The 27,985-nt window shown below is 39.8% G+C and overlaps 1 protein-coding gene across 4 annotated transcripts in view; it reads left to right on the forward strand.

Annotated features, from left to right (window-relative positions):
• tln2b (talin 2b) overlaps positions 1-27,985 on the forward strand; it is a 206,737-nt gene that overhangs the window by 131,997 nt on the left and 46,755 nt on the right. For all 4 annotated transcript variants that reach the window (XM_057837617.1, XM_057837619.1, XM_057837620.1 and 1 more), the window contains exons 22-43: positions 566-679; positions 864-977; positions 1,065-1,199; positions 3,473-3,601; positions 3,718-3,820; positions 5,571-5,779; positions 10,245-10,364; positions 10,505-10,702; positions 11,157-11,296; positions 11,859-11,952; positions 12,271-12,360; positions 12,471-12,593; positions 15,970-16,113; positions 16,339-16,524; positions 16,649-16,789; positions 17,429-17,610; positions 19,315-19,447; positions 19,557-19,658; positions 19,767-19,937; positions 26,602-26,748; positions 27,477-27,578; positions 27,663-27,782. In XM_057837617.1, coding sequence (XP_057693600.1) covers positions 566-679; positions 864-977; positions 1,065-1,199; positions 3,473-3,601; positions 3,718-3,820; positions 5,571-5,779; positions 10,245-10,364; positions 10,505-10,702; positions 11,157-11,296; positions 11,859-11,952; positions 12,271-12,360; positions 12,471-12,593; positions 15,970-16,113; positions 16,339-16,524; positions 16,649-16,789; positions 17,429-17,610; positions 19,315-19,447; positions 19,557-19,658; positions 19,767-19,937; positions 26,602-26,748; positions 27,477-27,578; positions 27,663-27,782 — 2,997 coding nt within the window. The remainder of the gene's footprint in view (positions 1-565; positions 680-863; positions 978-1,064; positions 1,200-3,472; positions 3,602-3,717; positions 3,821-5,570; positions 5,780-10,244; positions 10,365-10,504; positions 10,703-11,156; positions 11,297-11,858; positions 11,953-12,270; positions 12,361-12,470; positions 12,594-15,969; positions 16,114-16,338; positions 16,525-16,648; positions 16,790-17,428; positions 17,611-19,314; positions 19,448-19,556; positions 19,659-19,766; positions 19,938-26,601; positions 26,749-27,476; positions 27,579-27,662; positions 27,783-27,985) is intronic.

Here is a 27,985-nt window from a genome sequence, read left to right on the forward strand (position 1 = left end):
TATCAGACATTGTAAATCACTGTAACAGTGATGATGGTCAATTCCATCATGACTGGGACGTATGAAAAAAGTGCTTTGTGTGTAATGTACTGTATGTGTATATGCAAATGTGAAACTGTGGATAAATTAAGCACCCTGGCCTCCACAAGATGTCATATTCTTGTCATCACTTCAAAGCTGGTGACAACCAATTAATGTGAACCAAGCAATATATATTTAGTCGAAAGGAAAGGAAACTAAAGCATAAAAGCAGCGCTCATTATCTTGTGGGAGGAAAAACGCTTCACAGCACACAAGCAGTTCAGTTCCATTTGGTGGTATTAGTTGAGCCTGTTCTGATGAGTATTATTTCATTCGAAAATCTAGCCACCAGTATTTGTACAAAATGGATTCCTGCCATGTCAATGAGATATTCTATTGAATTCTTGAGAGATTGCATTGCCTAGTTAGATATAACAGCTCTGTGGCTTACATGACAGCACGGAACAAAACCCTTTACCGGGCACTTTTTTCTGTTAACATTCATTTTCTATTAACCCAAGTAATCTTTATGTCACTTGTGCAGATAGCTGCTAAGCAGGCTGCGGCTGCTGCTACTCAAACAATTGCAGCTGCGCAAAATGCTGCGGCTTCCAACAAAAATACAGTCTCGCACCAACAGCTTGTACAGAGCTGCAAGGTATGATCATCACCCCCTCGCTCCCATTTTTTTTTCTTTTGCTCTGTTAAAATCCCTGTCAGATGTGAACCGGGTAAACACAACCCAAGCTATTTTTATTGCTATAGGATACACAATTCTTTGCTGGCTTCCGATTTTTACTCATGAGGCAGTAAATAACAATGATCCACCATGTGCACTGTAGGCAGTGGCAGATAGCATTCCTCAGTTGGTTCAAGGCATGAGGAGCAGCCAAGCCCAACCTGAAGAGCTTGGGGCCCAGCTTGCCCTCATTATGGCTAGCCAGAGTTTCTTACAGGTCAGACCTTTAACCATCCATCATGGAAAAGTTAGTCTTTAAATGTATACAGTGATGATGTGTGATTGATGTCTCGTTCCCCTTCAGCCTGGAAGTAAAATGGTGGTGTCTGTGAAGTCAGCCGTTCCGACGGTGGCTGACCAAGCTGCCGCTATGCAACTGGGTCAGTGTGCCAAGAACCTGGCAACCTGCTTGGCAGAGCTAAGGACAGCAGCCCAGAAGGTATCTATCTCTGACTCTTGTTTAAAAGTTGTTAACTGATAATAAAACTGAAGTGTTGCTCCACCATTTAAGTCAGTATTGTACCGATACCAGTATTATAATCGTAAGGGAGCCCCAATACAGCACTAAAGTTCTGCCGTCAGTATCGACAAGTCCTAAGAAATAATGCGCCAATGCCGTATGTAGACAAGTGCCGATTACAGGTTTCAAGGTATACCGTGGTATGAAAACGTCAAGGTTTCAAAACCACAAAAAAATTCCGTCATAAACCCCCCCTAAGATGTTAGCTATTTTTTTGAAAATAATTGAATTTGTTGAATTTGTTCTGATGGTAATAATCTTGACCTGTTACTGTAGGTCTAGGCTCACTTAAATGACAGCATTTATTTTAATTTTGTTTAGAATATTTTGTTGTTGTTTTTTTATTTTATTTTAACTTTGCGTAATACTTGTGTTTTAATTTTCTCATTTGTTTTGAAAAATAAAAATCATGTTTAATGGAAAAAAGTTTTTTTTAAACCCAGATTGCTCAAGAAACACATCTTAGAGCTGTAATTGCAATACCGTGATACCATGATTATTTTGGCTGAAGGTTATCATACTGTCAGAATATCAATACCGGAACATGCCAAGCATATTTACTCTTTGAGATTTTGTTTCTAACCTGCCAGATGCAAACCCTTGCAAAATGAAGAAGTCGAGGAAGAAAAAATTTGGATTCCGTTTCCAACGTAATTGGTAGTAACCAAACTAGATTTAAAAAAAAAAAAAAAACATTTCGGTGCCTTTTGATCACCCACTCATTCCATTATAAACATGCGTGTCTAACTAGTTAATCTGACTAACTAGTTAATCTGATACAAGAGGTGAGAGAATCAAGTAAGGTAATGCAATCAGGATTTGCTTACAGATGAGGATGATTGCAACAGACTTTCCTCTTTACTCTGGCTCAACAATACATGGAAAAACTTATGCATGCATTAATTTTCAGCAGACTGGACTACTGCAACGGTATATTTACAGGTCTTGATAAAAAATCAGTCAGGAAGCTGCAGCTAATACAGAATGCTGCAGCCAGAGTCCTCACAAATACAAGGAAACTGGACCACATTACACCGGTTTTGAAATCGTTACACTGGCTTCCAGTGAGTCAAAGGATAGACTATAAAATACTACTGCTCGTCTACAAAACACTTAATGGCCTTGGACCAAAATACATGCTTGATTTGTTAGATTCCTATGAAACATCTAGACCCCTAAGGTCGTCTGGAACCGGTCTCCTGTATGTTCCAAGAACAAGAACCAAGCAGAGTGAGGCAGCATTTAGTTATTATGCTTCTCACCTCTGGAACAAGTTACCTGAAGGTCTGAAGTATGCTCAAACTGTTAGCTCCTTTAAATCAGGGCTAAAAACGCTTTTGTTTAACACTGCATATCCATAACTGTCTATATATGTCAATCTATTTGCTTTCTATTCCTCTTGTGCTTATCTCCATTGCTGATTTCAATTATTAGCAGTAGTAGTAGTATTTGTTTTATTTATTTATTTATTTTTTTAATTATTTTATTCTATTCGTGATTAAATGCGATTTTTACGTATAATGTTATTTCCTATATCTATTGTCTTTGTTTTTACGTTCTATTGATTTTAATGTGATTTTGAATTGCCTTGTGTTGAATTGTGCTATATAAATAAATTTGCCTTGCCTTGCCTTTAGGTAATTACCTCATTGGCTACCATTGACAGAGATGGGCGAACTCGAGTTGCTTTAAAAATGAGCTGTTTTTACACCAAACCCAAAGTAACGCTGTCAAATTATCTCGCGCAACACTGAAACTAAGGAAGCAGCTCAACAACCATCCACCAGTTCTAGCAGCTTTAATGTTTTTTTCATTAATTAATTCATCGGCTGTGCCTCTTCCAACACTGCAACTAAGGAAGCGGCTCAACAAACTTCCTCCAGTTCTAGCAGCTTTAATGTTTTCTTTTTTCATTAACTCATAGGCTGTGAGTTAATTAAATCAAAACCGCACGAATAATGTAATGTTTATTTTTTAAAATTACAACAGTATGAGGCATCAGCCATTACTGTACAGATAGATGCAAATCGATATCGGAAGCCAGAAAAATTGTATCAACAATCATTTCAATGCACTCAGTCTCCTGACCTCATCCACAGCGAATAGGCCCAAGTTTCTCTGAACGATGTCGATGGCATTCTGTCTGGTTGGCCAACATGCAAATAACAGCTACATCTGTGTATTGTTTAAAGGCCCATGAAGCGTGTGGTCCTCTGGAGATCGACTCAGCCCTCAAAACGGTTCAGACGCTCAAATGTGAACTGCAGGATGCCAAAATGTCTGTTATTGACAGCCAACTTAAACCTCTCCCTGGGGAATCGGTGAGCCCATCATCTGCCCAGTGAAATTGTATTGCAAAGAAAAGTCTTCAAAGCGTACAATGGGGGTCATTCCAGTTTAATTGAGGTTATTTGTGTGTGTCCTGCTGTGCACACAGTTGGAGAAGTGTGCTCAGGATTTGGGAAGCACATCCAAGGCTGTGGGCTCTTCCATGGCCCAACTGTTGACTTGTGCCGCTCAAGGCAATGAACATTACACAGGTAGGTGAGGGTGTTTTCAAGCTGTTTCATTGAACAATTCACTCTGTCTACATGTCCGGGTTAGGTGGTTACTATAAGTAGAGCAAAATCTTGCTACTTTTTTTTGCCCTTTAAAGTCTGCCAAGTTGAGAGGAAAACATATTACTTTCCTTGGTATGACTACTGCCTTAAAGACAATTATGTGAAAACTGCTTTGCCTTTTTTTTTTTTGAGGCCCAATGGGGATCTCAGAGGAGACATGAAGGCTTAGAGAATGTCTTTCCCTAACAATGAACGCTCACAGGCAGCTCATCATGCTGTGGCCCAGGGTGCTGCCGGCTACTCATTAATCTTATTTTCACTAGATTTAACATTCAATCAGCAAATGGCTCCTCTTGGCTGGTTAAAGCAATTTGGTGTAATTTTCTACTATTCTTGTGGTATGTATAATATGTTAAGGGCATTTCACATGAGGCCGTATTGAGAATAACGCTCTTTTTTTTTTTTTTTTTTTTTTATTAAGATGTGTTATTCTTTTGTGGGATTGTAAAAGCCCTAATATGCTCAATGAAAAGTAATGGAAAATTCCATGTATTGCCTAAAGCCGATCAACCTTAAGATGATTGTTAATTAAATTAAATTAATGTCATTTTTAGTCTACTGCAGTAGCACTTTACATGGATTAAAAATGGTAACCCTTTATTTATTCATTCACTCATTCATTCATTGAACTTATTGGCTGTCGACCCTTCTAGTCAAAATGGACTGGGCAGCTAGAGCCGTCAGTGGCAGCAAAAGATGAGCATTTACAACTAGTCCTTCCAGTTTAAATGAATTAGACGTCTATTGTTGTCAATGGCAGCCAGTGAGTTAAATACTATGACTGTTTTTTGTTTGTTTTAATCTACTGCAATTGGCTGGCAACCAATTCAGGATGTACCCTGCCGACTGCCTGTAGTTAGCTGGGATAGGCTCCAGCACCTCCGTGACCCTCGTGAGGAAAAAGCAGCACGTAAAATGAATGAATGAGTGCTTTAATCTATTTTAGAGTGTTACTGAGGGCTATAACCAGAGTAAATGGTGTAGTTCTGTTTTATCTGTTTTAATTTCATTAATTTTATGTTTAACATTTTATTAATTTAGAATTTATTTTGTTCATTAAAATAGATATATAATGATTCATAATATATATACTATATTTATAAATCTAATTATAATTGAGAATTGGCATCCACATATGTAGACATCATCTGCAAAGTCTTTATAAGGTTATGTGTTTTTGTGTGTGTGTTTTTAATTTACCCAAATACCCATTTGCCTTACAAAGGTTTGAGAATGTGCGTCCTGTTAAAAATACATAAAAAGACATTTTAAATTACATTTTCAATGTCTTGATGAATAAAATATCCCAGTTAAAAGGTCAGAATAGTCAATGGAAACACAGATCATTCACCAATTGTGCAGTGGTATCAGAATTACACTTAAAATTGAGTTGACAGGCTGATCTAACCTCTGTGAATATTCCCAAGACAACTCATAATATGGATAAATGGTTTGTATGCCCTCCACATGCCTGAATGGATGACTAATGGTCTCTTGGCGGAGCTTCTGCTTCTAATTTATATCTTTTAGCCAATGCATAAAGTTGTTCTATCATTGCTACTGAATGTGTCTTTTACTTACAGGTATCATTATACCAAAACACAGTAATTTCTTTCTGCTAACTGACAGACATTGCCGCAATTCTTTCATATATCTGTTTTGTTTACAGGTGTGGCTGCCCGAGAAACAGCACAGGCTTTAAGGACACTGGCACAGGCAGCCAGAGGTGTCGCAGCCAGCACTAAAGAGCCTCAGGCTGCAGCTGCAATGCTGGACTCTGCCCAGTGTGTCATGGAAGGCTCATCAATGTTAATCCATGAGGCCCATCAGGCACTGGTACATCCAGGCGATGCTGAAAGTCAGCAACGACTTGCACAGGTAGAAAAACCCAGAGGACAGGAAATTATTTTCTCTCAATTTCAACAATTCCATTTCAGTTATGTTAATGTTTATTCATGCTTAAACTACTCATAAGAGATGTATCAAAGGTGTGCTTAAGGAACTATCTGACTACTTGCTGTAAATTCTGACTTGCACATTTAAGAGAATTCAGAGATAAGAAGGAAAAAATCCTTGGTTGTCTTAATATACATCATACATTTCATTTTAAGATGTAAAAATGAGCCCTTTCCTTCATGTTGGTCAAACATTTTTTATTCTATAGTTGGAGGGAGAATAGAATAGAATAGAATAGAATAGAATAGAATAGAATAGAATAGAATAGAATAGAATAGAATAGAATAGAATAGAATAGAATAGAGTGGTATGAAAAGTATCTGAACCTTTTGGAATTTCTCACATTCCTGCATCAAATCACCATGAAATATGATCTGACCTTTGTCAAAATCACACAGATAAAAACAAACAAACTGTGTGCTTAAACTAAAACCAACCAATCATTTATAGGTTTTTATATTTTAATGAGGATAGTGTGCAAAGAATGACAGAAGGGGGAAAATAAGTAAGTGAACTATCACATTTAATATTTTGTAGCTGCAGATCAGTGTGGCACATCGATCAGGGCTAATCTTGGCCCATTCTTCTCTACAAAACTGCTGTAGTTCAGTCAGATTCCTGGGATGTCTGGCATGAATCGCTGTCTTTAGGTCATGCCACAGCATCTCAATGGGGTTCAAGTCTGGACTTTGACTTTGCCACTCCAGAACGTGTATTTTGTTCTTCTGAAACCATTCTGAAGTTGATTTACTTCTGTGTTTTGGATCATTGTCTTGTTGCAGGATCGATCCTCTTTTTAGCCTTAACTGTCTGACAAACGGCCTCAGATTTTCCTGCAAAACATCTGATAAACGTTTGAATTCATTCTTCCATTAATGATTGCAAGTTGTCTTGGCCCTGGGTTAGCAAAGCAGCCCCAAATTATCATGCTCCCTCCACCATGATTCACGGTGGGGATGAGGTATTGATGTTGGTGAGCTGTTCCATTTCTCCACCACACATGTTGTTGTGTGTTACTCCCAAGCAATTCAACTTTGGTTTCATCAGTCCACAAAATATTTTGCCAAAACTTCTGTGGAGTGTCCAAGTGCCTTTTTGCGAACATTAAACGAACAACACTGTTTTTTTAGACAGCTCTAGCTTCTTCTGTGGTTCTTTTTTGTCCTTGCTTTATACAAATCAACAATCCTTGATAAATGGTAAATGGTGTTATACTTGTATAGCGCTTTTCCACCTTAAGGCGCTCAAAGCACTTTACACTACATTGTCATCTACCTACTGGCGACGCAGCACCCCCTAGCAGGTCTTCAGACAGCTCTTTTGACCTAGCCTTGATGCACAGCAGACAATGCTTCTCATCAACACATTTCTTACCAGGTGTATGTTTTATAGTGGGCAGGGCAGCTTTAAACCACTCATCAGTGATTGGGCACACACCTGACTTAAATTGTTTGGGAAAAATTGGTTTCAATTGCTCTATAAGTCTCCTTAGGCAGAGGGTTCACTTACTTATTTTTCCCCCTACTGTCATTGTTTGCATGCTATCTGCATTCAAATATGAAAACCTATAAATGTTTGGGTGGTTTTAGTTAAAGCAGATACTGTTGTTTTCATCTGTGTGATTTTGACAAAGATCACATCACATTTGATGGTGATTTTATGCAGAAATGTGAGAAATTCCAAAAAGTTCAGATATTTCATACCACTGTAGAATAGAATAGAATAGAATAGAATAGAATAGAATAGAATAGAATAGAATAGAATAGAATAGAATAGAATAGAATAGAATAGAATAGAATAGAATAGAAAGCATTTATTGTTATTGTACAGAGTACGAGATTCAAAGCTTTGCCCGAGCATGCACCACATAAAACAAAGGTTAAAATACAATAAGGCTAATATAAAATAAAAATAAAAAATACACAGGTTGCAGTATACACAGATTGTTAATGAAGTAAATAAGTGACTCACAACAAGTGGTGATTTAGTGGTAATATTACAGTGCTTATGACAATTTACAGTACTCAGACTAGGAAGTATGTGGCTGACTTGATATGATGGTGCAAATGACAGTTTGTGTATAGATATTGATGTAACTGTGCAAAGATTGCATATGCAGTACCCAGATTGAGACAGATGTCTGAGAACTTATTACTTAGGCTAGGTTCATACTGCAGGTCTTAATGCACAATTCCCATTTTTGTCATACCTGTTTTTTTGGCTTACCCGTTTAGACTGCCTTTTTTCCATTGAGCCCCATGCGCACTACTTCTCAGTCCGACACACGCTGAGCAAACTGACTCGCATGCGCAGAAGCATCAAAACAAATAACTGCACTGTGCGTGCATGACGCATACACATAAGCCTTATGTGTGTGCGTCAGTTTGGCCCGACTCGGCCATGTAAGCAATACTGAAATATTGCTCATTTCCGCACAGTAAGAAACCAAGCTTTATCAGGCTTATCTTTTTCTTCATTGTAGTTTTTATGACTGTGGTCAAGCCAGCCTCCTGCATAGTAAAAGCTTAGTTCAAGCTAGGCGCTAACGCTAATGAACAGCTACATCGCTGCTGTCTTGCGTGCTGCTGTCGCTCTTTGCTGACGTAATTGCTGCATGAATTTCGATTTGGGAAACTTGACAGTTCAGACCGCCGCCACATTCTGGGAAAATGTGCCCAGATTGGATTTAAACCACATAGGAAAAAGACCCAGATCGGATTTGAAATGGTCCACCTCTATGCGACTTGTCACATTCAGAACGTCAAGTTAATGCCTCACTCGAGTCGGAAAAACACGAAAAAATCGGATTCGCGCTTTAAGACCTACAGTTTGAACCTAGCCTTAGTGAGATGCATGTGACAATGTTGTGGCATTAACAGTGCAATGACGGTGACATTTCAGTGCAAAAATGAGTTGAGTATAGTGACAGCTCTTGGAAAGAAACTGTCTCTCAGTCTGTTTGTTTTGGCTGTTATGGCCATGTAGCACCTGCCAGACGGGAACAGGTTGAAGAGGTGGAAGCTAAGGTGTGTAAAGTATTTTATGATGCTCTTAGCCATTCCTAGGCACCGAAAGTTGAAGATGGTGGAAAAGGAAGGAAGGGGGCAGCCGATTACCTTTTGTGCTGTTTTGATCACCCTCTGTTGTCTTCTCCTATCTGCCTCTGTGCAGCTTGAGTGCCACACTGACACAGCATAGGTCAGCAGGCTCTCAATGGCTGACTGGTTGAAGTTCACCAGTAGGTTGGTGTCGGATTGCTCCTCACTGAGCCCTCTCAGGAGGTGTAGTCTCTGCTGCACCTTCTTAACCAGAGCAGCGGTGTTGATTGTTGCCCAGGAGAAGTCAGTAAGAGATGTGGATCCAAAGGAATTTGAAGGATTCCATTTGCTCCAAGCTTTAGCCGTTGATGTACAGGGGCAGGGATGGTTTTGTGCCGTCGGAAGTCTAGGATGAGTTCCTTACTGTTGGAGAAATTCATTGTCAAGTTATTGGCACAGAAACACTCACTGAGTTTGAGGACCGCATCTCTGTAGGCCGCCTTGTTCCCGTCTGTGATCATCTGCGAATTTGACAATGATGTTCTCAGGTTGCAAATGTACATATAATTTCACAAGTAAAGTATTGTTCTTTTTTGTTTGTTTTCTTTGAAACAGGGATGTTTAATATGAATCATCAAGATTCATGCTTATTAAGTTTTTTTGAAGAAATAGCTGAAGGATTCAGAGAGGAATTGTTGAAATTGCGGGGGGGAATGACATTTTAGTCTCTGGCTTTGATATCTCATTGTGACAAACATAAATTGTGCTTGAATTGCTTCCTTGTCAAAAGTAATCAATGTCATCTTTTGGATAACAATATATCCTTGTTTGTTTTAAAGCACATAAAGTTTAGACGGTTTCTTTTGGTTTAAGGTCAAAGGTGTCATCTAGATAACAATTGCTCTTGTGAGTGGTACTGTACATGCCAATTAAATTGTGTTCTATTTACTGCCTCGTGTATAGATTTCAATCAAGCTTGTATTCCTTCAAACAGCATTCAATGATTCCAATCAGTCAATTCCATCTGGTCCTAACTGTGAGCATTTCTCCATCCCACAGCAATTTTTCTCACACCCATAAAGCTATTTTCATTCTGCGTCACCTGCCTTGTGTTTCACTCTCAGGAGTGCTGGAGGGAAACATACTCCCACAGCCATACGGGGAATGAATATATTGTCTGGTATTTGTCTGCCACAACGACATAAATTAATGGCACGGATTACTTTGCACTTTGAGCCCAATTTGCATTTGAGATGTTCCGCAACATTGCCCTGGGACATTGCATTATGTGGCGCATTGTTCGAATGACCAATGGTAGTCTAATAACAGGTGATTGTCCTGTGTTTCAGGTGGCCAAAGCCGTTTCACACTCACTGAATAATTGTGTGAACTGCTTGCCAGGCCAGAAGGATGTTGACATGGCTCTTAGGAGCATTGGAGAAGCCAGCAAGAAGCTGCTGGTGGACATTGTGAGGACTGCTTTATTTTTTAATGTTGACAAAAAAGCATGTGTACTTGAAGGTTTCTTGTCTCCCAATTGAACATTATTTTAGCTCAGTTCATTCAATAATGGCATCTATATGATGACCTTTTTGGTGTGTCTTTGAAGCTTCCCCCTTGCAGTAAGACATTCCAGGAAGCCCAGACTGATCTGAACCATACAGCAGCTGAGCTCAACCACTCCGCAGGCGAGGTCGTTCACTCCTCCCGTGGAACGAGCGGCCAGCTGGCTGCTGCCTCCGGGAAGTTCAGCCAAGACTTTGATGAGTTCCTGGACGCTGGTGTCGAGATGGCAGGACACACCCAAGTACGTTTAATCATTGTACAACAGTTTAGTGTGGATTTCATTGTCACTACAAGCAGAGACTGTCATTCTAAATGTCCATGAAAAGTACGTCTTTTTGTGATTTTATTACTTACAATTCAATTTATTTTATAATTGGATATATCAAATTCACTTAGGCACATTGCTTTGCTCAAGAGCCAGCTATAATGAGATCTTGTGATGTTCATGTTCTGGTTATTTTGTTCATTAGTGTGGGAATATCTTCAGGGATCTGAGCTGATGTAGCATGATATTCAAACATTTATAAACCTCAAACGGGAAGCAAGTGATGGCCAGCCTAAAATACATCATCTGCAAAACATCACATTCTATTGCAATAACCTATTAGTTGATATCATATCTGAAACCAAACTATATATGATGGATTTTGGAAATGATCTTTAAAATCACATATTTCTTTGTGTTGGCTTTGCAGAGCAGGGACGATCAGATCCAAGTCATTGGTAATCTGAAGAACATCTCAATGGCTTCCAGTAAGCTTCTGCTGGCTGCCAAGTCTCTGTCTGTAGATCCAGGTGCAGCCAATGCTAAGAATCTTCTTGCAGTTGCAGCACGGTGAGCTACTTGATGTATCATTTACTGTCTCCAATTTACTATAATGACACATCACACGTTGCACTTAAATGATCATAAATGCACTCTGAAAAGTGTCATTTTCAACATATTTCATTATGTGGTTATATTAAAAGATGCTCGTAAGGGTGCTCGTCTTCATTTTCATTCTATGCAACCCCTTGAATTGGAGTTTATTAGATTGTGCAGGTGTATCCTCCATCCAATGATTCCCAAACCCAATTTAAACTTGTAGCAGTTTGTGCAAAAATATGGCCTTGTCCGTTCAATGTTGCTGTAGGGAGTCGTCATCCTCCTGGTGGAGAGAAGCCAGGCAGCTGCTCCCAAAGGGCTTTGGGCTTGACTGACTTCTCTCTGTCTAATTAGGAAGATGGAAGCCTTGGCTGGAAGCTGTCTTTGCTCAGCAAGGCTGAACCACAAACCCGAGAAAATTCTGTCACTCCTGCACATACCCGTGCGTTATTGTGCAAAGCTTTATTCGCCTGTTGTGGTAAATAGCATGAACTGGCAAATGTGAAGTGGAAAAGTTGCCTGTGTGTTTCAGAGCGGTGACAGAGAGTATCAACCAGCTGATCACGCTCTGTACACAGCAAGCTGCAGGACAAAGAGAGTGTGACAATGCCTTGAGGGAGTTGGAGGTAGTCTTTCATTCCATACCATTACACCATTTGACAACCTGGAGTGAAGATAGATTGCATGGATGACTTTTAGTCCAAATTCTGATTTAAAAACAGAATAATTCATTGTAGACAATCTCAAGTAAGCATTAAACCCAATTACTGAAATGAATTCCAGGATAATAAAGATGCACATTTTCAAAGTGTTGAATAACAAAGTCCTTTTTGGTACAAAGCTAATTAGAGTGTTTTTTTTTTCCATATTTGAATCACAACCTAATCAAAGAGTCTATGTTATCATAGTTTTCTTTCTAACAATCTGTGCACATGTGCATATAGGCTGTCAGAGGGCTGCTTGATAATCCCAGTGAGCCCATCAACGAATTGTCCTACTTTGACTGCATCGAGAGTGTCATGGAAAATTCAAAGGTACATGCTTTCAAAGTACATTTCTGAACTGTATGATGAGAGTTTGGGTTGACTGAGCAGACCAATGAAGACCTAATATTTTTAAACTTTGTTATTTTGACTTGCCTTAGATCCTTGGAGAGTCGATGGCAGGAATCTCACAGCATTGTAAGACATGTGACGTGGTTGCTTTTGGGGATTGTGTAGGTGTGGCGTCCAAGGCTCTCTGTGGACTGACAGAAGCTGCGGGACAGGTGAAATTAGAATGTTCTTTTCTTACAAACTAATTTGATAATTGCCTGTACTAATTGAAAAACCTTAAAATTAAAAATGTTCCCAATTGCCAAATAAAGGCTTTATAGAGCCTTTTTAATGGGCAAAAATGACAAAGAAAGGAAGGATAAGGACACTTGCCTTCTTCTATCCTTCTTGTTCAATAGTAGAAAAGATCAGTTTCATTGTTTCTTCTTTACTGCTCTGCAAAAATGTTTTATTCATCATCTATAATGTCTGTGTAGGTAGTGTCTGTTTAAAATCAACAGACGTATGTCAAAAATGCCATGTTAGCACCAAGCACTACTGTCAAACTTCCACTGCAGCTGAGAAAGCACTGCTGCAATTAATTGACTTCTCCCAGGAGGGTTTGTAGTTGTGTATAGATGTCACTAAAGCACTTCAAACTGAGAGGGTCATAAAGCATCAACACCCTGCATTGAGCATGTAACAATCACAAACCCATGTTACAGTAACAACTGCATTTAGTCAATTATTCGAAACAAACTGTCTTCACATCAGGCTCATCAACAGTATTACAGTAGTTAGCATACTGACCTAAACATGACATGACATCACCTATGAGCAAACGTGTCTACTAGCGCTTTACACAAACAGTATGTAATTTTTAAAAATAGCTTTTGGAACACAAATTTAAAATGAGAGTACACTGAAAGCGCTAATAGTAAACGCATTTGAGGAGAAGCTGACACATACTTTCAGTTTCACTTTAAAGTAGGCGCGACTGCCAAAAATGTCAAGGAAAATAAACTAAACTAACAAGACCAATCAAAAGGATAGAAACAGGAGAAAACGCCAAGGTAGCGGTGAGTTCCACTAATTAACAAAGTTGGACTCCTTCGTAGAAGTACCGCATAATTCGTCTATACAGTGGTATGAAAAAGTATCTGAACCTTTTGGAATTTCTAACATTTTTACATAAAATCACCATCAAATGTGATCTTGTCAAAATCACACAAATGAAAAAACAGTGTCTGCTTCAAAACCACCCAAATATTTTTTGGTTTTCATATTTTTATGAGGATAGCATGCAAACAATGACAGAAGTGGGAAAATAAGTAAGTGAACCCTTTGCCTAAGGAGACTTATAGAGCAACTGAATCCAATTTTTACCAAACAATTTAAGTCAGGTGTGTGCCCAATCACTGATGAATGGTTTAAAGCTGCCCTGTCCACGATAAAACACACACCTGGTAAGAATTGTCTTGATGAGAAGCATTGTCTGATGTGCATCATAGCTCGGCCAAAAGAGCTGTCTGAAGACCTGCGATCGAGGATTGTTGATTTGTATAAAGCTGGGAAAGGATACAAAACCACCTCTAAAAGTCTGTATGTTCATCAATCGACAGTCAGAGAAGTTGTCTACAAATGGAGAGAGTTTGGCACTGTTGCTTCTCTCCAAGGAGTGGCCGTCCACCAAAGATGACGCCAAGAGTTCAGCGCAGAATACTCAGAGAGGTAAAAAAAGAAGCCTAGAATGTCTGCTAAAGACTTTCAGAAATCACTGGCACAGACCAATATCTCTGTGCACACATCAACTATATGTATAACCAGGGGTGCACATAAGTGGTCCGCATGCGCGCATGCGTACTGGACGTAGACAAACGCGCTGGCCCTCAACGGCTTCCATACGCTTTTGCGTACCGATGGCTGACCACTGTATTTGCGGCGGACACGAGAAAATAACTTCTCAAATGTCGAAGAGGCAGGCCACACTGAGTAATTACTTCCGTGTTCCCCCACCCCCGTCAAAAGACAGACAGATGACAGAGATGTCACCGGAGCTACCGAAAAAAATGACTTTTGCTGAAAAGTGGCTACAGGATGTACCATGGCTAGAAGCAAATGATGCTCGCACGGAAATGCGGTACAAAATGTGCCGTGAGAATCACAATGTCGCCGATAAGAGCAGCGCATTTTATGTTGGGTCAAAGAATTTCAGCCATCCAAACTTTGAAAAGCACGAAAAAAACAGAGAGCATGTGGCAATTAAGCAAACTATCGATGTCAAACAGGACCCCACTCGCCCTATGGACAAGTGGCGGAATAGGGCGGAATAAAGGTAATGAACAGCGACATGCACTGACAAACGTGTTTTTGCTCGCATTTTACAAAGCTAAACATGCACGTTCAATGAGGTCTTATGGGGAGGACATCCCACTTTTAAAAAGGCTTGGAGTTAATGTGGGAGCCGCATAATGCCCTTTATTTTGAATTGGTGCTTTTTATTTCTTTACATTTCATTTCAAAGTAATGGCAATTTTTTGTGCCAGTTGATGTTAATCAAGCATTAATTGTTAATATAATTAATTAAAGTTAATTGGCTCTAAGTAAAGCTTGTCATAAATTTATCGCATCAGGCGGGTCGGCTCTCAAGCTCAATGAGGACCAAGTCACATCTCCAGGTCCTCCTCTGAGAACCTGGGCCAAAAAATGATGTGCACCCCTGTGTATAACTATGGCCAAGAATGGTGTTCATGGGAGGACAGAAGAAGCCACTGCTGTCTAAAAAAAAAAAAAAAAAAAAAAAACGTTGCTCATTTAATGTTCGCAAAAAGGCACTTTGACAGGTTTTGGCAAAATATTTTGTGGCCTGATGAAACCATAGTTGAATTGTTTGGGAGTGACACACAACGCCATGTGTGGAGGACAAATGGAACAGCTCACCAACATTAACACCTCATCCCCACCGTAAAGCATGGTTGAGGGAGCATCATGATTTGGGCTGTTTTGCTGCCTCAGGGCCTGGACAACTTGCAATCATTATTGGAAGAATGAATTCAAAGGTTTATCAGGATGTTTTGCATTAAACATGATGCTTCTGTCAGACGGTTGAAGCTAAAAAGAGGATGGATGAAAAAATACACGTTCTGGAGTGGCCAAGTCAAAGTCCAGACTTGAACCCCTTTGAGATGCTGTGGCATGGCCTAAAGACTGCGATTAATACCAGACATCCCAGGAATCTGACTGACCTACAGCAGTTTTATAGATAAGAATAAGCCAAGATTAGTCCTGATGGATGTGCCAGACTGATCTGCAGCTACAGGAAGCGTCTGGTTGAAGTTACTGTTGCCAAGGGGGGGCAAAATATTAAATGTGATGGTTTACTGACTAAAACCAATAAATATTTGGGTGGTTTTAGTTAAAGCAGACCCTGTCTTTTTCATCTGAGTGATTTTGACAAAGATCAGATCACATTTGATGGTGATTTTATGCAGTTCAGATACTTTTTCATACCACTGTACATACAGTAGAAATGTTAACCATGGCAGCACAAGTTAAATATCTACCAACAGGCTAATACATTGTTCTGACTTGTACATATTGCTGTTCTAGGCCTCCTATCTTGTAGGCGTATCTGATCCCAACAGTCAATCAGGCTATGAGGGCCTGGTAGACCCAATTCAGTTTGCAAGAGCCCATCAAGCCATACAGATGGCTTGCCAGAGCTTAGTAGACCCAACGAGTAGTCCCTCACAGGTAAGAAACTTCCACTTTGTGGGCTAAATATCAACCACGGGCTAAGAACAGTCTTCTTTTCTCTTTAATCTGACTCATCTAGCATCGTAAAATGAATTAATCTAACGTAGCTGTACAGCTACAATAGCTCTACGCAAATGTTTGTCAATCACTGATTTAAGCAATAGATGATGAAAATGTTTTTTAATTGTATTCAACTCCCTCTGTTGTCCTTCGGTTTGTCAGGTCTTGTCAGCAGCAACAATTGTAGCAAAGCACACCTCAGCTTTGTGCAATGCCTGCCGCCTTGCTTCCTCAAAGACCTCCAACCCTGTTGCTCGGAGACAGTTTGTTCAGTCAGCCAAAGAGGTGGCCAATACGACCGCCAACTTGGTCAAGACCATCAAGGTCAACTCCCCAACTGAACAAAACGTTGAGTGTAAATTTATTATCGAATCTATTTCGTCGCGAGGAGTACTATGTGTAAATTTTCAATCGATACAACGGTAACTTGTGAAAGATTGTTGTAGTTTCATATTGAATGTCTTGTTTTTAGGCTTTAGATGGAGATTTTTCTGAAGACAACAGAAATAAATGTCGAGTGGCTACTACACCACTCCTTGAGGCTGTAGAAAATTTGTCTACCTATGCCAACAATCCTGATTTTGCAAGTATACCAGCACAAATCAGCAATGAGGTAATTGTTCAGTGAAATGCCTGCTTAATTTCTCTTCTCCTGCAGAATACTTTTTCGTCTACAATGGATCCCAGTGTTTAATAAGTGCTACTATTTTAAGAAAGGTTCTGTTCCTTAATGTCACTCTACTGAGATCTTGCAGCTAGTTGCTTAAAATAAACCTATTTGGGGGAAAGAAAAAATAACCAATACAGGAAGGTTTGTGCTCCAAATGTGCTGGGAATTGCAGTTTATTTTCTCATTTATTGTAATGTTGAGAAACGGATCGCAAAGATACATTTTCATGTTTTCAATCAGTGGAAAAGTCCTCGAAGAGTCCTACAAAAGCTTTATGGCTGTAATCTGTTGGAGGGCAGTGTTTAACGGCACTCACACCCTTACTGCCGCTCTAATCTTCATCTTGTTAATCTAATTGTCGAGGGAGGCTTTGCCTCGGATCATAAAGACTGAAGGTGTTTCTTCTGTGTCTCTGTAAAGCTGTCTTTCTAATCTCATCCCTATGTTCGATTGCTCACTTGATCTCTCCCCCGTAATATAAAGAATAGTAACAACTCTGTATTACCAATTTCGCTAAATCATTATTGTTGGCCGTTTATCAGAGCTGCTATTTCACCTGCTCCAATGTTGGCTTTCCCACAGGGTTCAGTCGCCCAAGAACCAATTGTTCGATCAGCACGCTCCATGCTTGATAGCTCCACTTACCTCTTGGAAACAGCACGGTCGTTGGTTCTCAACCCCAAAGATCCACCCACTTGGTCTATACTTGCCGGTCACTCGAGAACAGTTTCTGACTCGATCAAGAGCCTCATCACTTCCATCAGGTTGGTTGTAAACCCATTTTCATTTTTAAAAAGAAAATCTTTTAAGACATGCATTCAATTAGGTCTGTTCATGAGACGTGCGATATCCAAAATCTGATCTGAACTCGGGTTTTTAGATGACCAATAAAACAGCCACTTAAAATTTAACAAAGGCAAAAATGGCCTATTGTAACATCTCAATTCTCCTCAATCATATTTGTCATATTCATGCTCACGCACAAGCTTATTTTTCCCTTGCCTTCTATTCTTTTGTTTTGTTCGGCATTCCTTACTTTTTCACTGTGTGATATCTTAAATCCATGAAGGTTTAGAAAAGTAAGAATTTGTAGTCAAAGGTACAGCCCAATAAACTTTGATCAGACAATGTTCTATCCTTGTATTATCCAAACCCAATGACATACCGCACGCAAAACATCACTTTAGCTCATTAATATTCATGACCTTAGCAATTGTTGCTAGGTGGGTCAAGCTCATGTTTGTCCCTTATTCTAATTGCATGGAAATAGTGTACGAATGAGATGTTTACTGAGCTAAACCTACCAATTCTATCCTTTACCACCATATGCCCTGTTTTAGATATTATATCCTCTGGTTGTCTTACGTCACTGACCGTTCTTCACTTTTAATTTTTTCATTAATAACCAATCTTAATTCTTTAATTTATTTACACTTCCCCCTTACTAAAGTTGTTTTTTTCACTACAGAAAAGGTAACGACAGTGGCAGTCAGTTACCATTTTAATTTTTTCAGGTCATTCATTGTCAGACACAAGCAGCACGGCAAAACACCACGCTAAAAAAATAAGTAAAAATATCAAAATGGCTTACCTCTTCATCCTCTGTAGGACCATGGCCTCCAACAAAATGTTTACTGCATATGAAATGTGAAAGGTTTCGCCTTGCTGGCGTTATACTGGTCTTTTGGATGTCCGCTCAAGTTGATCCATTCTTCACATTTTTTCCTCTGAGTTTTTGGCTTCGGGAAACGTATGAAGAAAACATCCTTCATATGTCATAACGTCTAGAGTTGTTTCTACAAGTTCCATAGCAGCAGTGTTTGCTCGCTATGTTCTTTTTTGAAAGATTACCGACAGAAAACAAGCAGTGATAACATGGATTGTATGCAAGGGCGTGTCCATGTTGACCCACTTCCGGGTTACGATGGCGGTCTAAAAATAGCATTTGTGTGGTACGTTATTACAGTATCCACGGACTCAAGTTAATGCTTGCGAATACTTATCAGGAATATTAAGACAGTCTGTGGAATTTCACTTCAAATGAAGTTTGACTGTCTCGACTGACTGTGATGGTGCAGGCACTTTACCAGTTAGCTTATTAGAGCGGACGGCTGGGCTCCACTGTTGCCAGGCAACCTTACTAATGACAAGACTCCAAAAAAGCAATGTGAAGCTCCCTTCAGTTTGGGATATCAAACATCACTTCCTACGTGGTTTAAACAGACAAGTTATAATAAATCAGTGCTTGCTACTTTGTATTTATGCGTTTTTTTACTCTATAAAAGATTTTAGAGGTCTTTAGTTTAAAAAATTGAATTAAAAGGGTAAATGCTCTATATTTGATTCTCTTCAATTGTATCATGTTATGCATTTTTTTCAGTGATGAACATAATGCAAGTTACTCAACATTTGCCTGCACGCAAATGAATCAAGAATGCCTACATTTTTAAAACTTTCTCCCCCCCTAGGGACAAAGCACCAGGACAGAAGGAGTGTGATTACTCCATAGATAGCATCAATAAATGTATCCGGGACATTGAGCAAGCTTCTCTGGCTGCAGTTGGACAGACCCTGCCCTGCAGAGATGATATCTCAATGGAAGTAAGCAGCCCATCAGCTCTGTCTTGTCTGAGAGAAAAAGCTTAATGGGGTCTGTAGTCTTTCTGTTGTGATTTATACCATAATTCGCTCTGCCTTTGTAACTCACTAGGCACTGCAGGAACAGCTGACTTCATCCGTGCAGGAGATTGGGCATCTGATTGATCCTGTCTCCACAGCCGCCCGGGGTGAAGCTGCCCAGCTGGGACACAAGGTGCAGCTCTGATATATCCCTTTATCCCATTTGGATTTAGATAGATAGAACTCCATCTTGTTCAACAATCCTTTCCTGGATGACATACCAACCCCTCATTTCACTTAGGTGACTCAGCTGGCCAGCTACTTTGATCCACTTATTGTAGCATCAGTCGGCCTGGCCTCCAAGCTGCACGACCACCAGCAGCAGATGACCATTCTGGACCAAACTAAGACCCTGTCAGAGTCTGCCCTGCAAATGCTTTACGCTGCGAAGGAAGGAGGCGGTAACCCAAAGGTAACTAGAAGATGCAATTTTTGGAGAAATTGCAGGAGTGCTTTGATCTACTGGTCCGTTTTTCCCAATACCTAGTAGAAATTATGGATATATATCCGTCAGTTGAATAGATCAATGTATTCATCTTTGGGATTGAGAATGAAAATGATGTATATAGCCGTCTATGGTAAAGACTTTGCCAGTATCACTGATATACGTACAGTGGGGCAAATAAGTATTTAGTCAGCAACCAATTGTGCAAGTTCTCCTACTTGAAAAGATTAGAGAGGCCTGTAATTGTCAACATGGGTAAATCTCAACCATGAGAGACAAAATGCGGGGAAAAAAACAGAAAATCACATTATTTGATTTGTAAAGAATTTATTTGCAAATCATGGTGGAAAATGAGTATTTGGTCAATACCAAAAGTTCATCTCAATACTTTGTTGTGTACCCTTTGTTGGCAGTAACGGAGGCCAAACGTTTTCTGTAACTCTTCACTCTTCGCTTGGTGTAAAGAAATCAACTGTGGGAGCAATTATTAGAAAATGGAAGACATTCAAGACCACTGATAATCTCCCTCGATCTGGGGCTCCATGCAAGATCTTACCCCGTGGCGTCAAAATAATAACAACGGTGAGCAAAAATCCCAGAACCACATGGGTCGACCTAGTGAATGACCTACAGAGAGCTGGGACCACAGTAACAAAGGCTACTATCAGTAACACAATGCGCCGCTAGGGACTCAAATCCTGCACTGCCAGACGTGTCCCCCTGCTAAGGCTAGTACACATCCAGGTCCGTCTGCGGTTCGCTAGAGAGCATTCGGATGATCCAGAAGAGGACTGGGAGAATATGTTGGTGTCAGATGAACTCAAAATAGAACTTTTTGCTAGAAGCACAGGTTCTCGTGTTTGGAGGAGAAAGAATACTCAATTGCACCATAGACACTGTGAAGCATGGGGGTGGAAACATCATGCTTTGGGGCTGTTTTTCTGCAAAGGGACCAGGACAGCTGATCTGTGTAAAGGAAAGAATGAATGGGGCCATGCATCGAGAGATTTTGAGTGAAAGTCTCCTTCCATCAGCAAAGGCATTGAAGATGAGACGTGGCTGGGTCTATCAGCATGACAATGATCCCAAACACACAGCCAGGGCAACAAAGGAGTGGCTTCGTAAGAAGCATTTCAAGGTCCTGGAGTGGCCTAGCCAGTCTCCAGGTCTCAACCCCATAGAAAATCTGCGGAGGGAGTTGAAAGTCCGTGTTTCCCAACGACAGCCCCAAAACATCACTGCTCAAGAGGATATCTGCATGGAGGAATGGGCCAAAATACCAGCAACAGTGTGTGAAAAGCTTGTGAAGAGTTACAGAAAACGTTTGGCCTCCGTTATTGCCAACAAAGGGTATATAAAAAAGTATTGAGATGAACTTTATGTATTGACCAAATACTTATTTTCTACCATGATTTGCAAATAAATTCTTTAAAATTCAAACAATGTGATTTTCTGGGGGGTTTTCCACATTCTGTCTCTCATGGTTGAGGTTTACCCATGTTGACACTTACAGGCCTCTCTAATATTCAAGTGGGAGAACTTGCACAGTTAGTGGTTGACTAAATACTTATTTGCCCCACTGTAGGTGCAGGTAGTATACAAATAATGAATGTTGAAGAGTGCAATAGACGGAATATTTCATGAGGTGGGAGATCAAATGGAGCATTTCATCCTTAATTGAATTAAATATTCTGTCTGTTGCACGAATTACAAAACATTCATTGTTTGTATGACTATATGACACCTGAAAATATATAGATCGATATCGCTGGCTAGTTTGCCATATAGGTGATGGTGCCCAGAGCGTACGGCGTCAATACTTGATTGTCGCATGCCCACAAACAACGAAGTGCCGGTGTTCTAAAAGCCTTTTCATACTAGTTGGTAGTGGCAGCCCATTGTGAAAGGGTCCCGCGGCAACGTGTAATACGACTACAATACGATGGCCAGAGAAGGGAGCCCCTGTCGTGCTGACCTAGCCGCATCCAGGAAGTCGGTGAACCAGCAACTCTCTTCCCACACACGAATAGGTTGATTTTTCATTTTTGCACACAAGAGCCATGGCTTTCCTCCTTTTAAGGAGGAAGGGAAGATTATAACAATCGTGAAAAGAACTTCACAAGCTTCAGCGAAAACAGCAAGCATGCTATGTTGTAACCCTTCTCTGGACTGAGCTCATCATGAAGGAATAAGGGTCCAGCGCATAAATTCAAAGTCCCAACTGTATTATGCCTTTTTAAGGTTTTATTCATCTTTTAGATATAAACCCAAAACAGGTACTGAGCAGTTGCGACTCTTGTTGAACATTTCCACTCTACTGAATTAAAGGACCGGGACAACTGTCAGCATTTCCCCAGCTCTGGGTAGCTAGCATGGCACTCAGTTGAGCACGAGGGGCCCCAGGCTGGGGAACAGGCTGACCACTTGCATAACATCAAAATGGAGGACATTTTTTAAAAAATAATAATAATAATACATCAGACTTGCGGTGTATTTTCATCAACAATAAAGGTTTGCATGGTTTATATATCACATTTGTGTAACTAAATAGTAAAAAATAGCAATCAAAGGTCAAACTTTTTAACAATTTATTTAGTTTACAGTATCATGTTTTAAAATTGCAACGTGCCCAAGAACAAATCTTATTTTGAAACGGTGTTCTGCCAAAACATCTTACATGGCCAAACGTCCTACCAATGCCCAGTGCGCTTGCGCACGTATGCGCACACCAGTTACAAACAGCGAGTACTTATTAGTGACATTTTTATTGAGTCTTTTTTTACCTTTCCATTGCCTCAAAATACTTTTGGCGTGTTTTCTTCCGATAGCTTTTAAGCATTGTGTTTTCTTGTAGCAGCTTTAATGTATAGTGTTTCTCGTTGGACTGCATTAGTTACCTAGTGTATTTAAACCACCCTTATTTGATATTATTACGTTTAAATATTTTCTTAAGACATTTTTGGTACGTTCTTCCTGTATGTTATGTATGCATCTTGATAAAACAAGCTGAAAGCGCACGGTAGGACATAGGGTGTCAAATTTGCCAATGGTAGACGTTTCGCAAGAGTAGGATATTTTGGTAAGACAACTGTATTAACAAGGAACATTCGTAACAAACAGAATTCTTAAGAACATTTTTTGTGTAAAAAGAATGTGAGCATTGATTGAACTGCTCAAAAGAAGTGGACCGTTTTTAAAAGGAACAACTTAACAAACTTAAGCTGCAGTTATTTTGTTATCCAGAGACAATGAGGGTTCTTGAAAAAAATGTTTTAATGTCGATGCACCTGCTGCTCGCCTCATTCTTTTATCTTTCACGCACTTCACGTGGCGTTGTACGGCTGTTTTGCCCCTGCTGGTCACGCCCACATCACACTGGCAAAGTGTGCAGAAACTGTGGAATGAGTCTTAACTGCTTTTGGCGAGGAAATCGTGCCCTTTCATCCATTCAATGTTAAAAGATGTCCGCCATTTTGGCATGTTTGCTAGCATTGTTGTAAAATCACGGCGAGGAAATGCCGTTGTCAGTTTGGCCACACGTGAAGTTTTGTTTACATTTTATTGAACCAACGATAAAGGATGTTTTCAGCTGAAGCCACTCTTGGCCAATCACCGACCAGTTGTGACAACGGTGGGGCTGAGTTGCATCAAATAAACTGAACCGTGGCCCAATATTTTTTAAAAGCTGGAGAAATAGCATCTGGCTAATGGGTTGTGCCGCACGCCTGACACATCACTGAAAAGGCAGCGTATCCGTCCTAAAACCGGACAGGTGGTCACCCTACTAGGGAGACACAATATTACCCTGTATAACTCAATTGGATTAATGTACAAATAAGTGATGTCAAAGCTTTTAGAGTAAGAGATGGCCGGAATTGAATGGGTGTTCACCCACAAATTTTATGTGCAGGAAAAACCTTGAGGTGTATTGTCTGATACTTCATCAAATTCCTGTGAATAGGGCAATATAGTAGGGATCAAGAAAGGGAGGATACTCTTAATTGATAAATTTGCTCTAATGTGCAGCAATAAGCCTGTATTGCTCATTTATTACTAAGGGTGTCAACAATAATCGATGCGGCGATGCATCCCGATGCGGGGCAGGGACGATTCGATTCGATGCGGGCAACACGCTGAATCGATTCAGCGCATTTTAAAATATATAAGTACGTTCAAAAATCTTCCCTGCGCAATTCCGGTGATGCTATGGATTTGGTTTCCCCATTTGTATTGTTATTCTCATGTTTACCTGTAGAGAGAGCTACTTTACATTCAAAGCAAGCCCGTAGAGGTTAGATCGGGCCTAAAAAATTCCAGCCCAACCCGACACGGCCCGTTGGTATTGAAGCCCGACCGGCCAGATCAATTAACTATAGATTTGAATGCCCGAGCCGAGTGATGCGGAAAAAAAAAACGCAGCAGCAGCTGCAATTTATTTTCATTTCTTCAAGTTTTCTTACTGTTTAAATAGTCTACATATTTTTATAAGAGTTATAAAAGCCTTTACACAACGAAATAACGCTGGGAAAGTTTAATATAAAAAAAACACGGTTTTGCAGACACACAGAGGAGAAGATTCGAAAGGATCACATTTGCCTTTGTGTGCATAAATAAAAGTGTCTTTCCTAACAAATTCTCAGTTGGCAGACAAAAAAATGCAAGTTTACTCAATATTTAAATAGTCTACATATTTTTATGAAATTTATAGAAGCATTTACACAATGAAATAACGCTGGGAAAGTTTGATTTAAAAAAAAAAAACGGTTTTACAGACACACAGAGAAGATTCAAAAGGATCACATTTGCCTTCGTGTGCGTAAATAAAAGTGTCTTTCGTAACGAATTCTCAGTTGGCAGGAAAAAAACGGAAGTTTACTCAATATTTAAATAGTCTAAATATTTTTATGAAATTTATAGAAGCATTTACACAACGAAATAACGCTGGGAAAGTTTGATTAAAAAAAAAAAAACGGTTTTACAGACACACAGAGGAGAAGATTCAAAAGGATCACATTTGCCTTTGTGTGCGTAAATAAAAGTGTCTTTCGTAACGAATTCTCAGTTGGCAGGAAAAAAACGCAAGTTTACTCAATATTTAAATAGTCTAAATATTTTAATGAAATTTATAGAAGCATTTACACAACGAAATAACGCTGGGAAAGTTTGATTAAAAAAAAAAAAAAAAAACGGTTTTACAGACACACAGAGGAGAAGATTCAAAAGGATCACATTTGCCTTTGTGTGCGTAAATAAAAGTGTCTTTCGTAACGAATTCTCAGTTGGCAGGAAAAAAACGCAAGTTTACTCAATATTTAAATAGTCTACATATATTTATGAGAATTATAAAAGCATTCACACAACGAAATAACGGGAGGAGAAGAAGAAAAAGAGGGCTGCGCCACAGCCCTCTGCGCATTTTTTTTTTTTTTTTAAATACTTTATTAGTCCGGCGCGGCGGCCCGACCCGACCCACCGAAACGTGAATGCTTAACATTTCGGGTCGGGTCGGGTTCGGGCACAAGATCTAACCTCTATGCAGGGGGGACGAGGAACCCAAATCCGCTTCCTTACCGGAGTAACGTCACAGACAAGCGCAGTTGTAATCGAGAGAGCAGAGAGATAGGACATAACATAACAATGGCTGAAACGGAGAAAGAGGGAGCGAGAAATATTATAGATATATGATTGGCTAGGCCTACATTTCACTTTTGATCTACATTGCAATTTAGTTGATGTTTTGTTTGCAACTGAACTGATCCCTGGATTGATATTGCGATAAAGATGCTGCTGCACTACAATATTTTCTTTGTCGTTTTCTTTAATATTTACTTGAATATTTTTATTGATGGGTCGTTGTGACTAAAATACAGTGACTGTTATTACTGATTTTGCACAGGAGTTCAGATGTTGCACTGTGTCAAAGGCTGCTACTGTGTGTTAAAAAAAAAAAAGAGAGAGAAAGCCCTGGTCTCATTATAAGCACTAATTAAACGCTGTGATCTGATGATTTTTTTTTTTTTTTAAAGATATATATGAAAGTATATTATTTTCATTTGACTTCGACCAGGAGTGACACAAGAGCCAATAAAAAGTTGTTTAATGTCTGTCCGCTTGTGTTGGCTCATGACTCACAAAAAATATGCTTTGCTTTAGAATTTTAATGCATCCCAGGCTTTAATGCATCGCAATGCATTGCCGAATCGAATCGTGACCCTCTGAATCGAATCGAATCGAATCGTGGCCTTCCGAATCGTAGTTTTATTGAGTCCTATCAGGTAGTGTATAGCAGCACTTCCTTCCTGCTCTTACGATGCAGGCAATATACACTAAAAGTAATTGGAAGACTTTGCCTCTTTTGTGACAGATTGTTTATACAGGATCAAAGTAGAAGTAAAAGCCAGAAGAGTCATTCTTTGGTATCATTTTCACCATTACCAGTGAGGACAACGTTTGTTTGGCAGGTTCTACATTTTCTCTCTTGTTTAAAAAATGTCCAGCTTGCCTGATGTAACTTTTCAGTCCATTAGGGAAACAGCGTAAGCTTTTATATAGTTATCACAGCAGCCTCAAAGAGTCCTCTAGCTCAATTAGAGCTATAGTAACTTTTGGTTTTAATCATCAACATCCTTAGGCATCCCACACCCACGATGCAATCTCCGAAGCGGCCCAGCTGATGAAAGAGGCTGTGGACGACATTATGGTGACTTTGAATGAGGCGGCGAGCGAGGGCGGCATGGTCGGGGGCATGGTGGAGTCTATCGCCGAAGCCATGGGCAGGGTGAGAAGTGAATGTTGCCTCCGCATTTATTCCCAACCTCATTTGTCCGTATGATTTCACGGTGGGTGTGCTTGAAATGTGTCCTTGTCTGTGACTCTCATTATCCCTGTGGACGAACTATTCATAATCCATGGGCAAATGATTATATTAACAGTCACTCACGCCTGTTGGGAGACATGTCACTGTGTTGGTTTTGAGGTTAATAATTGACAGTTCACACACTCGCTAAACACTTCATTAGCAATAACTGCAAATTTTAATACATATAACATGAGGTGTCTTTTACTGGCTCCGCTAGAGAGTTAATCGTTTAAAAATATATTTACTCATGTTTAGTTTTCACTTCTAGATGCCTTGCATCAAACCTATTTTTTGTTTAGCTCACATATTTAGGTACTCCACAAGGAAAAAGATTCACAATATTTTATCAGTACAATGAAGTCCAGTTAGCAGAAATGAACATCATGAGCCAATATTTATAATCTTATTAAACTGTAAATATAAAAGCGAGCTGAGTGTGTCTGCTTTGTTCCTTACGTCAGTGAACAAATAAAGAACCTTATTCAAATACGCCACATTTATTTATTTTGTCATAGCCCATCTCTGACAGGGGTGACTGAATGTTTTTTATCATTCTGTAATCTTCATATATGATGCTGTCAATTATATTATTATTATATTTTTTAGAAATTTTAGAGTGATAATAATTATGTTCTTGAACGTCATAGTTGGATGAAGGAACACCCCCTGAACCCGAGGGTTCCTTTGTGGACTACCAGACCACAATGGTCAAGTTCTCCAAAGCCATTGCCATAACGGCACAGGAGATGGTGAGGACCTTTTTCATTCTGATGATTTTCTAAGCCTTGGAGACGTTCATTAGCTGAAGAGGCTCTCCCTCTCATTCTGACTAGATGACCAAGTCAGTGACCTGCCCCGAAGAGCTCGGCAGCCTTGCTTCTCAGGCGACCGTGGACTATGGGCAACTTGCACACCAAGGACGCCTAGCTGCTGCCACTGCCGAACATGAGGAGGTCAGAGGTCATTTTCTGTCCCTCTGAATAAGACTGCAGGGGGCTTATGAGAGTTTCCTCCAAAATGCACTTTGGATTAGCATATATCAAGACATAAAATAGTATTGCTCACACTGATACAGGCAGATGTTTTCTCTGTGATTATGCCTCTCCATCTTTGAGATCAAAGTAATAGCTACCCCTCTGCATCTGTCACTTAGTCT

Source organism: Corythoichthys intestinalis, chromosome 5 (genome assembly GCF_030265065.1).
Source record: "Corythoichthys intestinalis isolate RoL2023-P3 chromosome 5, ASM3026506v1, whole genome shotgun sequence".
Taxonomy (NCBI): domain Eukaryota; kingdom Metazoa; phylum Chordata; class Actinopteri; order Syngnathiformes; family Syngnathidae; genus Corythoichthys; species Corythoichthys intestinalis.